This window comes from Phacochoerus africanus, chromosome 7, assembly GCF_016906955.1.
Source record: "Phacochoerus africanus isolate WHEZ1 chromosome 7, ROS_Pafr_v1, whole genome shotgun sequence".
NCBI classification, from domain to species: domain Eukaryota; kingdom Metazoa; phylum Chordata; class Mammalia; order Artiodactyla; family Suidae; genus Phacochoerus; species Phacochoerus africanus.
Window position 1 is genome coordinate 20,165,053 of NC_062550.1, and position 14,103 is coordinate 20,179,155.

Here is a 14,103-nt window from a genome sequence, read left to right on the forward strand (position 1 = left end):
TATAGAATTTACACTGAAAATGGCTTTTGGACAGCCTATCACAGAAAGAGTATGTTCCCAGTCAGAACCACCTCCCTGCTAATCTGAGTGCCGTGTGACAACAGGAACCATTTTTCTATCTCATTTTTGCCAACAGTACTTCAAAGAAAAGTCTCTAAATGACACTATTTGGAGGTTTTTAAAATTTATTTCATTGACTTTTTTGACAGCTTCATTTTGTTTCAATGTTATGAAGAGATAATTTATAGACAGTCAAATCCACTGTTTTTAGGTGTACAGCTTTATGAATTTTAACCAGCATGTGTCAAGAGGAGTTTCTCAGTGGAAACCAAGTATCTCTGGGTAAAAGGAAATCCATGGCAACTCATTCTGCACTAGGTGACTGTAAATCCATCCACCAAGATTTGGGGATGTGCCTTTTCTTTACTGCTACTTTCTTTACTGACTGATACAGCTCAGGTATTATGTGGAAGCAATAGCTTTGTGGCAAAAGTCTGTACTATCACAGAGAGGGATCTGGCGTTTCACCTGCCTCCCAACTGGCCTCTGTTGGGTCAGTGCGATGTTTTCCTGGTGGCGAGTGGGCGCGGTGGGGGATGTGTCTGAGGGAGATCAGGCTGGGGACCTACCAAGCCACCAGATGACAGAGGTAGAAAAACAACACCCTCAGTTATCAGATCTGCTTGTATAGCTTCCAAAACCCTGGCTTCCCGTTCTTTCCTAATGCTTTTTGAACAACTCCATTTTGAGAAAAAGCCTCGAGTGGCAGAGGGCTGAATAGCAGTTGGTAGTCACCCATCCACAGGATAACTGAATAGCACACGATGTTGACCGACAGAGTTGGGTATGAAGCAAGGTTAGCTGTCAGTGGGGCTGACAGAGCTGGTTCTCTGAAGATGAGGACCAGTGTGTGAGATGAGATAGTCTCAGTACATGACCATCAACACAATCTAGTGAAGAATCATTGTATTAGAAATCTGTTTTGGGGAGTTCCTGTCATGGCTCAGTGGTAATCAACCCGACTAGTATCTATGAGGATGAGGGTTCGATTGCTGGCCTTGCTCAGTGGGTTAAGGATCTGGCATTGCCATAGCTGTTGTGTGGGTCACAGATGCAGCTCAGATCTGGTGTTGCTGTGGCTGTGGTGTAGGGCAGCAGCTGTAGCTCCGATTCGACCCTTAGCCTGGGAACTTCCATATACCGCAGATGCAGCCTTGAAAAGCAAAAATAAATAAATAAATAAATAAATGAAAGAAATCTGTTTTATTCAATGTGACAAAAGAAAGCAAAGAGAGCAGAGGACAATATTGTAAGGCTATAACTGCACCTGAGAGGATGCTGTCGATGCCATTTAGGAACACTACAAGGGAAGATAACTTACACATTCTGTGGGGAACTCCCGAGTCCAGCTAGAACAGGTAGGGCCATTAAAATTATAGGAAAGATTCCCTACTCTGTTGGCATGATCTGGTTTGGGTTTCGTTTTCAAGAGGGACAGAGGTCATTTTCTTCCCAGAATCGTAGTGGACCAATAAAACTGAAAATAAGATGAGAACATCAATAGGATGTTGACCTATCTTTATGACACTGATTGTTGACCTTCCGATGGTGAATAATGGAAACCTGAGTGAAGTAGGTCTAGACAGAGGAAATGAGGACTTAGCACCTTGAGCTCTAACTCATAAGTCAAGAGATGTCAGAGGCTGGAGAGAAGCAACAACCTGAGGAAAGGGTGATGCATTTGGACAGGGGACCTGGGACAACGTGGGACCAAGAACCAATGGGAGGACTTCAATGCCTTTGGCTCTTCCTGCTGGAGGAGGAGGAGGTGGTGTATCTGATGGTGGAACTGCTGCCCTGAGTGGAGCTGAGACCACTTCTCAGGGCTCTATCACTGCCAGAACTGAAGCCACCTCCAAGGCTGTGACCACTGCTGTAGGAGTAGCCACTGCCTCCACCCAGGCCTAAGCCACTGCCGCTACTGCTGCCATTGCTATATCACTCGAGATGGTAAACCTCACATGGCCGCTGTCTATCTCAGATTGGTCTCTGAATATATGTATGAACTCATTAGTCTCCTGCTTGATGTTGTACAGGTCATCCCTTTGTCTGTCTACCTTGACCTGCATCTCCTTATACTGTAGTCTAGAAGATTAGAGAAGCAGTGTGCATGAAGGGAGGGGCAGTGTGTATGAGCTTTCACATGAAAACAATGGCTTTCAATTCATTTAATAAACTAATTCCAAATGATGTGACATCTCCTTCAGAAAAAGTAGACAGCCCAAGATTATTTGCTGCTTCACAATTGAATAGTTCTGTTCAATCACTGAACACTTGGTTTTACAATAACCTGGTGATGTTCTTCATGATTCACAATCAGGAAGGTATTGAAGGCAAAACTCAGTAGCACAATGCCATTAACTCCTTTTTTCTTCTTTACTCAATAGGCTTCATTATAAATTCTTTGGCTACATGAACTGAGCAATGATGGACCTCTTATGAAATCATCTAGTGTCTTTGTACTCCAGAGTCCATTCAAAACGCCACAGTAGTCAGGTGTCCCTGAGTGTAACCATCTGGGAGGGGCAGGTGGCTCCCCTATTGCTGGTGACTGCTCACCTTGGTCTAGTGTAAGGATTTGATCTCAGTTTGCCTTCTTTGAATTATTCTCTCATAAAGGGTATTGACTACAGAGATGATGCTATCCAGGTCCAGTTAGGGCTGTTGTCCATGGAAAGGACCACAGAAATAGCTGAGGTGTGGCTTGAGTCTGAGAACACTCCTACAAGATATGGATTGTTAATACCTCTGCTTCCAGTGATGCACCTATGAGCTCAAACTCTCAACTATTCTATCCACCTAGACTCTTAAGCGGAAAAATAAACAAACCAATAAACAGGGTGAGGTGCATACCATCTCAAAGTTGGAACATAAGAGATCAATCTGATTGCTATGGATATTTATCTTGGTTGAAATTCAACCTTATCCGTGCAGCATCCATATCCTGGGAAAAGAGGAACAGAGCTGATCCCAGCTCATCCAATATCTTCCAGTTCATCCAATATCTTCTCCCAGGTGTGAGCTCTTCCAGCCTTCAACAAAGGGACATTGACACCGAATCTTGCCAAATCCACCTTCTTCAAGATTACAGACTATGGGCTTGTTGATTTCTCATTTATATCTAGAAGAAGAGAAGGAAGAGAGATGTTTGAGCCAGTGAGTAAAGGATTTGAAAAAGCCTGCCTTGACCCAACATTTTTCATTAAATGAGTAATTTTTTTTTTGGTCTTTTGTCCTTTTAGGGCCGTACCCGCAGCATATGGAGATTCCCAGGCTAGGGGTCTAATTGGAGCTGTAGCTGCCAGCCTACACCACAGCCACAGCAACGCTGGATCCAAGCCGCGTCTGCGACCTATTCCACAGCTCACAGCAATGCCGGATCCTTAACCCACTGAGCAAGGCCAGGGATCAAACCCGCAACCTCATGGTTCCTAGTCAGATTCATTTCTACTGCGCCACGACGGGGACTCTAAATGGGTAATTCTTAAATTGAACTATCAATCCAAGGAGTCTATGAAGTGAATACTCTCTCATCTTCTCCCCTAGTGTATATTTGGAAGTCCAATGCACATTTTATTCATTCAGATTTTTCTTAGGCAACAATTTATAATTTTCACTTCCACTGGATATTTTTCCTAAACAATCATGCCCGCAACTGGACGTGGTCACTCAATAGACTTGAAATGTGGGCTTTAGGAAACTGAGTTCATTTCTCTCCTATAGTTCACTTGTTCTTGAAGTCCTCCACCAGGCCCTGCTTGTGTCTGAGCTCCAAGTCCAGGCAGCCACCCAAAACAAGAAGAAGTTCCTTTTACCTCCTGAAGTTGTTGATGTGCTGCTCGAACATAAGGACCAGGTTCAGTCTCACAGGCTTGGATCTCTGCTCCTGAAAGAAGGTCCACTTGGTGTCCGGGGTCTCGTTCTGCTGCTCCAGGAACCACATCTGGAGGAAAGAAAGATAGTCATTTGCAAGACATAGAAAGAAAATAAGAAGTACCGGTATTAGTAGGTGTCCAAGCAGAATGGAGTGGTGTCCATGGTGCTGGGCTACGAAGAAAATGCACAGAGGCTCAGACTGGGAGTTAAACTCCCCTGATTTTCCTTCTCAAGATCTGGCAGATCTTGCTGACAAAACTCTCCCACAGATCTTTGAGCTATTCCTGCCCTATACATTATTGTGCCTGTCAGTGATTTTTCATTACTTCCTCTCTTTCTCTTGACAAGTAGAATAAAAAAATGCAATTTAAAATAGCTTTTACTTGATATAGTGTTTGGGGCTTTTATTTTCCATATATCTCAGTAAAAGGAATGCTAAAAGTTATGTAATGATTAGATTCTAATCAAAACTCCCATTTAGTGCATGTATCTCTTCTAAAACACTCTTTGATGGTCATGTTCTGATTCTAGAACAATCTCTTTTATAAATATTTGCACACCTCAAATGTTTCTTTTTCTCATGTGGTCAGAAATTAATTTTATTTTTCTTTTCTTCTCTTTGTTTTTAATTTACTTCCTATTGAAAAGATAGCCAGAGCATAAGAGCAGGTTGTGAGTGGCTCTTTTTTGGTATCCCATCTGAGACTCTTTAGTGGTCAACATCAACCCATTCCATCTCTGTTTCCTTTATCTTTGCTTCAGTGGTATCAAGAGTTGAGAATTCTTTCTAGGCAGGAGAGACCTTCAAGGGATCAGCAGTTCTAAGTGATTTCTGTCACCTTCCGCCTCTCGTCCACATGGATGTCCTGCATCCCAGTGGAAAGCCGGCCTGAGTCCCATCCTCCTCCCCCCCTACCCCTGCCGCCCCCCACATCCCTGCCTGTTAGGACATTAGTTAGATCTCTAATCTGGGGACTGAAATCCAAGTGGTGCTCCAGGCTCACTTAGTCAATAAAGAAGGCAAACTAACTAACTAACTTTCTTTTTCATTCTTTCTTTTTTTCTCTCTCCTTTCTCTCTCCCTGTTTTTCTTTCCTTCCTGCTTGCTTGCTTTCTCTCTTTCTTTCTCTCTCTCTTTCTTTCTTTCTCTCTTTCTCTCTCTCTCTTTCTTTATGGCCCCACCTGCCACGTTTGGAAGTTCCTAGGCTAAGGGTCAAATTACAGCTGCAGCTGCTGGCCTATGCCACAGCCATGGCAATATGGGATCTGAGCCGCATCTGAGACCTATGCCACGTCTTAGCAACACTGGGTCCTTAACCCACTGAGCAAGGCCAGGGATCAAACACACATCTTCATGGTTACTATGTTGGATTCTTAACTTTCTGAGCCACAATGGGAACTCCTTCAGCTACTCTTGTGGATGGTGATTTTCTTCTATACCAGGAGTTGAAACAGCAACAGTAACAACAACAACAACAAAGCCAAAATAACAAACTGAGAAAAATCACCTCTCCTGGTATTTGCATATTGTCCCTGAGACAGGCCGCTCCTTGACCACTGAGCATGGCTTGCTCTGAACCTAGAGATCCGCCCAAGGTAAATGCTCAAAATCTTCTCAAGAATTTTCTGAGCATGTGTCTTGCCTGGATATAGGCATGGTTATCTAAATTCTCCTATATACACAACTGCTTTTGAAGGTCTTCATTTCCCAAAGATTCTCACTCCAGATTAGCTTCTAGACATTAGATGGTCAGAGGATCTATTGTGTACCTTCTACTGTGGCCTCTTGCCCCAGGCCTCTGTGAGTTTGTGTCTGCCCTGTGGTTTATACTAGCTGTACCTGCTGCTTTTCTTGCATTTGGATTTATGTGACACAAGGGTAAGAACCTTGCATCATTTCTTCAGGAATCCCTCAGGCATGTTTGAAGAGACTTTCACAGTAATTTGCAAATAGTCTGTACCTGCTCTTTTCGGTGGCATGTGGGGGAGGGGAGCAAAGAGGTTTGAGTGGGGCCTTGAAAGTGGGAGGGAGGCTGGAGGAAAGTTTGGGAATAAGGCTGCAGGCTGCTCACCAGGTAGAGGGGAGGGCACATGCTAGGGAAATTGTCACCAAGCTTTGTTATAAATTTGAAGATGTATATTTTTGATTGGGCATTTGGTTGGTTATTGTAAACTTTGTTTTCCAGAGCTCCCACAAAGGTCAGACAGCTTCTGGTTGCTTCTTCCATATTTTCTTGGCAGAAGGAAAGTTTGAAGTTCTCCAGTCTGACATTATCCTAACCACACCCGCACTGTGAGATTTTAATTAGATAAATCTGTATATACAGATTATTTTGCAATCTTCTTATTTTTTCATTGCTGTATTCTATACATTTTTTCATTGCTGTATTCTATACATTTTTCCTGGTCAGTCATTTCCTTTCTATTATACCTCATTGGTACATAAAAATAGGAATATTAAGTGGCCTTAGATTTCAGAACCTGGTCACCACACTTGCTGTTGGGGAAATTCTGGGCAGAGAGTGAGGAGGTACTCACTTAAGAGGCAAATTTTTTGGTCATGAGGTGAGCACAGAAGGATACTGATACAACAGGATGCAGAAGTATTTCCTCTATATTATTAAACCCAAGACACTTTCCTTCGTGATGTAAGAGCCTGGGGGCGAGGGAGGTAATAATTTCTCATGAGGAAACTGGGACCAGTGTGGCCAAAAGGCAGCACAAATGAATGATGAGCCATGCACCACATCTTGAGACTTCATGACACAGTCAGAGAAGTCACACCAGGACAGGGCACGCCAGAGGGGAGATGAAGGATCAGCTTCACCACCTTCGTGAGAGTCTTAGTGTATGAGAAGGTGAGAATTTCCATTCTTGTTTTGCTGTGACAATTTAAGAATCCAGCATCTGGGAGTTCCTGTTGTGGCGCAGTGGAAATAAATCCGACTAGGAACTGTGAGGTTGTGAGTTCAATCCCTGGCCCTGCTCAGTGGGTTGAGGATCCGGCATTGCCATGAGCTGTGGTAGGTCGCAGACACAGTTCGGATCCCAAGTTGCTGTGGCTGTGGCATGGGCCAGTGGCTACAGCTCCGATTAGACCCCTAGCCTGGGAACACCCATATGCCAAGAGTGTGGCCCTAAAAAGACAAAAAGACAATCAATCAATCAATCAATCAGTCAATCAATCAATAAAAGAATCCAGCATCTGAATTTTGTTCATAAGTCTTTGGATGCTGAATTTGACAGTAATAGTGATTAAATTTTTCCGGCTGTGAGGATAGTTGAAAGTCACATTCACAGACACACCTTCCTGCATTTGTACCATTTCCTCAAGATATATTTCTAGAAGTAGAATTGCACTTGAGAAGTATGCACTTTCATTTCCCTTGATACCCCTTGTCAGGCAAGTTTTTTGGTCATGAAGTTAATTCTAAGGAAAAAATCAAATACCTTACTGTCTCATAAAATGTTCTTTTGCTCTGATTGGCCAGACATATCTTCTCCAAATGAGCCTTTAGGGTTGATCCCTGGGGGCTGAGGTGCAGTGGTCTTAGAGACAAAAGAGAGAACTAAGCCATTACTAACTATTACAAGCAATACAAAGAAATATATACATGATGATGGACCAGATTCCTCCAACTGCACTAGCCAAACATTTAGATGAAATCCTACCTGGGAAGGCCACCTGAGAATTAGGGTGCCAAAATGTTGGCAGTTGTGATTCAATTAAGGAAGAGAGTGAAATACAAAGGGACTGGAAATATCTTTACTACATGAACGTGCATTTGTTGGATTAAATGATTGAAACCACTGATAACAAATCAAGGCAATGAAATAATGCATTGTATTATGAATCTGCTTTATTTAGCAATTACAAGTGAGCAGAGAGCAGAGGAAGCATCACAGGGATCCAGACCCTGTACATCATAGAACTAGTCATTTGTGCTTTCATGAACATCAAAAGAGAAGACGCAACACCTGTAAGATGGGGAATCCTGGACAACTGGAGAGCAAGGGGAATTGCTCGGATCTGGATCAGAACCCAGGCAATGACCTTCCAGTGTTGAACAATGAAAGCTCAGGTGGAGTAGGTGTTGGCAGAGAGGAGGGGAGGGCACGCAGCAACCTCACATTCTAACGCAAAGAGTAAGAGAAGAAGGAAGCAGGAGAGAGGAAGCACCGGGAGGAGAGGGCAGTCCAGCTGGAGAGGGGGCCAGAGACATTGTGGGACCAAAAGCACATGGCAGGACTTCAGTGCCTGTAGCCCTTCCTGCTGGAAGAGGAGGAGGAGGTGGTGGTGTATTTGATGGTGGAACTGCTGCCCCCAGAGGAGCTGAGGCCACCGCCTATGGCTCTGCCACTGCCAGAACTGAAGCCACCTCCAAGGCAGTGACCACTGCTGTAGGCATAGCCACTGCCTCCACCCAGGCCCAAGCCACTGCCGACACCGCCGGCACCGCCATAGCCGCTGGAGACGGTGGACTGCACCACAGCTGTGGAGGGAAGGGACAAGATCAGCACAAGACACGCTGACCCATTCTGCCAGACTGAGTCCCGTCAGAAGAGCACAAGGACAAGGGAGGGGGCACGCAAAGCTACTTACAGATGTTGACTTGTCCAACGCCTTCCCCATTCAGCCTAGGAGAGAGGAGACAGGGCCATCATGGGACCTGAGAGTCACAGCTGGACTGCTGTGCAGACCCCTTCGTGAGGAGAGTCCGTGGGGAATGCTCTTCCTAAGTGGTTTTCTGAGGGTAGCATCATGGCCAAGACTAGACGGCCTTCGGCTTGAGGTTGTGACTGGACCTCTTGGAGATGGCCCCAGATGTTTGAGGGGGTTGTGTGAGTTACCCACCTGCACTCCTCGCCTTCCAGCAGCTTCCTGTAGGTGGCAATCTCCACGTCCAGGGCCAGCTTGGCGTTCATGAGCTCCTGGTACTCCTTCAGCAGCCTGGCCATGTCCTGCTTGGCCTTAAGCAGGGCATCCTCCAGCTCGGCCAGCTTGTTCCTGGCATCCTTGAGGGCCATCTCCCCACGCTGCTCGGCATCAGCGATGGCAGACTGCAGGCTGGCGCACTAGAGGACAAGATAAGCAGAGGGAACTAGCAACCTGATCTCCAGAGCAGACTAACCATGGTACCTCCTTCCCACTTCGGAAGAGTTCTGGAGCGAGGACCCTTTGGTCGAGTCTTTGTCGGTTCTGCAAGCCTTAACTAGCCTAGGAGAGACTAGAGAAAACCTATGCCCTTCTGTGTGGAGCATCGTAGCGAGGATGGGCTGGTGACTGCTGGAAGATAGCACAGCAGATACAAGATCAGGGGACATGGGACGGAATAGATCCACTGGATTGTTTGGAATGCTGACAGCGGATGCTCATTCTCTTAGGCGATGCCACAAACATTCTCTGGGAGGTGATGATTTGACATTAAACTGTGGAGACCTTGCTTCCCTTCCAACTCATATTTTTGGACAGTGCTTATTTTGATCCTTGTCTTTCCGAGACTTTCTTTTTCACGTTCATTCGGAGTGATTTTTCAGCAGTCTCCCTCACTCTTTCTGGCTGGTTCTTTTCTCTACCGGCTTGTTTCTTACATGGGTTCTCTTTTCAGTGCCTCTAGACTGTATCTTTGTACCACGGGCCCGTCAGGATTGGGCCCGTCATGAGTTTACTACATGCCCCTTGGCTGAAGTCCTTAGGAACTCACTGAGGGGGTAACTGTGTGCCTTCCTCTCCCTGCTGGGCCCTCAGTGCAAGAAATTTCCCAAATGTGGCTGATGAATGCCTGCTGGTCTAAGAAAAACAATGGTTTAAGCTCCATGGTCCCCACCATACCTGCTTCTTGACGTGGTCGATCTCAGACCGCAGCCTCTGGATCATGCGGTTGATCTCGGAGATCTCCTGCTTGGTGTTGCGCAGGTCATCTCCGTGCCTGCCCGCTGTGACCCGCAGCTCCTCATACTATAAGCCAGAGGGAGAGAGGGTGCTTTACGTGGGCTTCACGTGGCAATGGTGGCTGTCACGCATTTAACAAATTAATGCTCCTAGCTTTCCCACGAGACGTTTTAGGAAAAGGGACACCGCAAGATCATTGCTCTTCTACACCCACGGCAGACCATCCCTGCTAGGACCACTGACTGCCTAGTTCACTCCAGGGTCAAGAGTGTTCTGCGTGGTTTCTGAGAACCAGCATCAGGGTGAAGGCGACGCAAAGATCTTATCTACAGTAGCTTTTGTCTTGCCTTTGGGTTCTTTGGTTTCCTCGACTTGGACCTAACTGCTGCAAAGATCTACTCTGTTAGGGCAGGGGGCACATCGCTGTGAGAGGACCCCAGCTTCCTAGAAGGAGATTTCCCCAGGGAAGTCTGTAGCCATGGTGGCCTTCAAGGAGGAGGCCCAGGGAGGCTTCATGAGCTGCCCCCGCACCACCCACCTTGGACTGGTACCAGGACTCAGCCTCAGCCCGGCTCCTCTGAGCAATCTCCTCATATTGGGCTTTGACTTCAGCGATGATGCTGTCCAGGTCCAGGTTGCGGTTGTTGTCCATGGAGAGGACCACAGACGTGTCTGAGATGTGGGTTTGCATCTGAGCCAGTTCCTGCAGAACGCGACATCCTTAGGTTGTCTTTGCCTGTGACATTTACAGACGTACCCGAGCCCAAGCTTTCCAGCCCTCTCAGAGTCTCGTCAGAGTGACTCGAGCAAGGTGAGGGGAGATGCTTACTGCGTCATAGAAGGCTCTTAGGAAGTTGATCTCATCTGTGAGCGAGTCGACCTTGGCTTGTAGTTCAACCTTATTCATGTAGGCAGTATCCACATTCTGAGAAAGAAGACAAAAACTGACAGTCAGATGAACCCTCCTTCCCAGTCTAGCCACCTTTTGGTCTCCCTGCTTATTCTTCCCTTGGCTGCGGGCAGGGACCCAGAGTGCTCTCTTTCTGCAAAGAAGCATGAACCCCCGACCTTACTCAGCTCACCTTCTTCAGATTCACAAATTCATTCTCGGCTGCTGTGCGCTTGTTGATCTCCTCTTCATACCTGGAATTAGAGAGGACGAGACGTACTTGAGCCAGTGGTGAAGCTGATACACAGCAGACACCCTGGGATGCCCAAATGGAACTTTCCTGCCAGCAAGCCTAAGAGATGAGCTCTGTGTTCCCGAAATTGGTTATTTCTTTACGCTCCCCACCCACCTGGCTGGCCCTGTTGTTCTTTTGGGTCTGGGTATAGGCAGTGATTTTGGTTTCATTTCCATGGCCATATTTGCCTGGGAATCATGCCCTCATGTGGACCTGGTCATCCAAGAGACTTGAAGTGTGGGCTTCAGGAAACTGAGCCCCCTTCTCTCCTGTCACTCACTTCCTCTTGAAGTCCTCCACCAGGTCCTGCATCCCCCTGAGCTCTGAGTCCAGGCGGCCTCTCTCCCCCAGGATGCTGTCCAGCTGTCTCCTGAGCTCGCTGATGTACTGCTCGAACAAAGGCTCCAGGTTCTGCCTGACAGTCTTGATGCCCTGCTCCTGCAGCAGGGTCCACTTGGTGTCCAGCACCTTGTTCTGCTGCTCCAGGAATCGGACCTGGAGGAAGAGCAGATGGTTATTTGCCAGACAAAAGACGGAAGAGAGAGATGTGAGTTGACTGGTCCCCAAGCAGACCTGGGTGGTCTCCATGAGGCTGGGCTACTCCAGAGCATGTACAGAGACTCAGGCTGCCAGTTGTGTTTTCCTTGACAGCACATAGCTATCACTGGCTAGGTTCTTCCTTGAAGTTTTAAGGTACCTTCCTCTAAGGTATGGAGGCTGTCACTGTCTTTCAAAGTTTCATTTATTCCTCTTCATAAGCACAGTCACAGACTAGTTTACAGTAGTGTTTCTTTGGTGTATTGCACAGTTTTCTTGGAAATTATACCTCCATTAAAGTGTCCCCAAATATGTAGAAACTAACGATTAAGTTTGAATCCTATTAATAACTGAATTCCAGTTTCTTTTCCCATTCAGTGCATGAGTCTCCTCTGAAACCAACTCCCTTAATAGTCCAACTCTGGTTCTGCAGATTGCGTATTTCTATGGATATGTACTTCGTTCTGAGTCTTTTTTCCCGCTAGAATGTCCTTTTCTCTTTTATTTTCGTTCCTCTTGTTTCCCCCCTCTGTAGGGCTCTAGAGCAGTTTCCACTGTAATTCTGTTTTTAATTTGTGAGACCCTTCAGAAGGTCAGGCTAACCCGTTCCTTGCCCTCCTTCCCTTTCCTTTGCTTCAGGGTTATCAAGAGCTGAGAATTCTTTCCAGGCAGAAATGAGAGACCTTCAAGGGATCGGCGGTTCTGAACGATTCCCATCCCCTCCTGCCTCCTGTCCACACAGAGCCTGTCCTGCATCCCAGTGGAGAGCTGGCCTGAGTCCCCTCCTCCCCCTGTCCTGAGTCTCTCCCTGGTAGGACTCAGGGGTTGGTTCTTTAGTTTGGGGGCTGAAATCCCAGTGGAGGGCAGGTGCTCCAGGCTCACCTTGTCGATGAAGGAGGCGAACTTGTTGTTGAGGGTCTTGATCTGCTCCCGCTCCTCGGTCCTCACCCGCTGGATGGTGGGGTCGATTTGCAGGTTCAGAGGGGTGAGGAGGTTCTGGTTGATGGTGACCTCTTGGATGCCTCTGGGGGGGCACACAGGGAAGCCAGAGCCCCCATAGCCCCCAACAAAGCCAGCTCCACCACCGAGCCCAAAGCCACCACTACCAGCACCAAAACCAAATCCACTCCTGGCTCCACCTCCAAAGCCGAAGCCAGCCCCAACTCCGCCGCCATATCCACCACCGATGGAGATCCTCTTGGAGCCCCCCAGGCTATAGAGGCTGCGGCTGCCAAAACCAGCTCCTCCACACACTCCAGACAGGCCACCACTGCCCCTGGAGCGGGACACGGAGACAGTGCTGAAGCCAGAGCGGCAGACCCCGGGCACTCTGGCTGAGCTGGCGCTGAAGCCCCGGCGGCCGCTGCTTTGGCTCCTCACGATGGATTTGCAAGACATGGTTCCTGAGGATGAGAAGGCTGAAGAAAGGCGTGAGAGGTGGAGGGTAGAGCTGAGGGGAGCAGATCTGTGAGAGGAGCTTCCCAGCAGCAGCTTATATATGGAGAAGAGGGGCTGGGCTCAGTCCTGGAAGGTGAGCTTGCAGGTTTGGGAAGGGCTGGGCTTTGCAAACAGTGAGATCACATCTGGGTTATTAGAAATGTTATGAAATATGAGGATTGCATTTTTGGTTTCCTTTAGTCAGGGAGAATTTCTCCTGCCTTCCAGCTTTGACTTGATTTCAGTACAATAAGACTATTCTCAACTCTCTGAGCTGGGAGTTAGTCATTGTCTTACAGAAAGATTTATACGTTATGCGTATAAACCTTTATACGTGTGTGTGTGTGTGTGTTTGTGTGTGTGTGTGTGAGAAAGAGAGAGAGAGAAATGTACCGAGGCTCTTCTCCACCGGGAGATACTCCCAGGAGATACTGTAGATAAACTAAACCACAGGAGATGCTGTAGATAAACTAAACCATTGCATATCCCTTAACTGTAATTATAATTCTTTTTATTGATATGAAATTTAAATATGAATTTTTTCTTTCACTTAAAATTTCACTCAGGTAAGTATGTTGAATAACAACATAATTAGGTGTATATATTGATCAATAAACTTTTAAAAATAATTATCTCATTGTCAACCTTACTTCTTCTATACTCCCTCACAATTCCCTGTCAGTCCTAAAATATTTGAAAGCGAATCTCAGAGATCATATCATTTCTTTAGTATATAATAGTATATTTAGCCTAAATGACAGACTTTCAAAAATTAACCAAAATACCTTAAATTTTTGTATATTCATTAACACCAAGAAATGATGTTTAATACTCAAACTTTTCTCTGTTCATTATATTTTATATTTTGATTGTCCTAATCAAGATCCACGTAAACCCCACATATTGTATTTTGGTAATATGTCTTTTAAATAATGTCTTTAAAATAAATTAAATCCTTTAATCCCTCTTCAATTTTCCCCTCACTTTTTATTTGCAAAAGTCGCCAACTTATTTTTCCTGTGAAGTTGTCCGTTCTTGGAGTTTACCATTGCATGGTCATGATGTAGCCTGTAAGATGACTGTTAAAACTAGAAGCTAAAAAAGCTATTTAAACAT

General features: G+C 46.1%; 1 protein-coding gene across 1 annotated transcript; it reads right to left on the reverse strand.

Moving 5' to 3' along the window:
• Window positions 1-7,778: 7,778 nt before the first annotated feature.
• LOC125130848 (keratin, type II cytoskeletal 6A-like) lies at window positions 7,779-13,031 on the reverse strand. The gene is made up of 9 exons (XM_047786694.1): window positions 12,433-13,031; window positions 11,294-11,508; window positions 10,912-10,972; window positions 10,659-10,754; window positions 10,368-10,532; window positions 9,770-9,895; window positions 8,792-9,012; window positions 8,540-8,574; window positions 7,779-8,429 (listed from the first exon to the last, which is right to left on the reverse strand). Exons 1-9 carry the CDS (start codon window positions 12,946-12,948, stop codon window positions 8,188-8,190), a joined length of 1,677 nt encoding a protein of 558 aa, XP_047642650.1. The 5' UTR covers window positions 12,949-13,031; the 3' UTR covers window positions 7,779-8,187.
• Window positions 13,032-14,103: the final 1,072 nt, after the last annotated feature.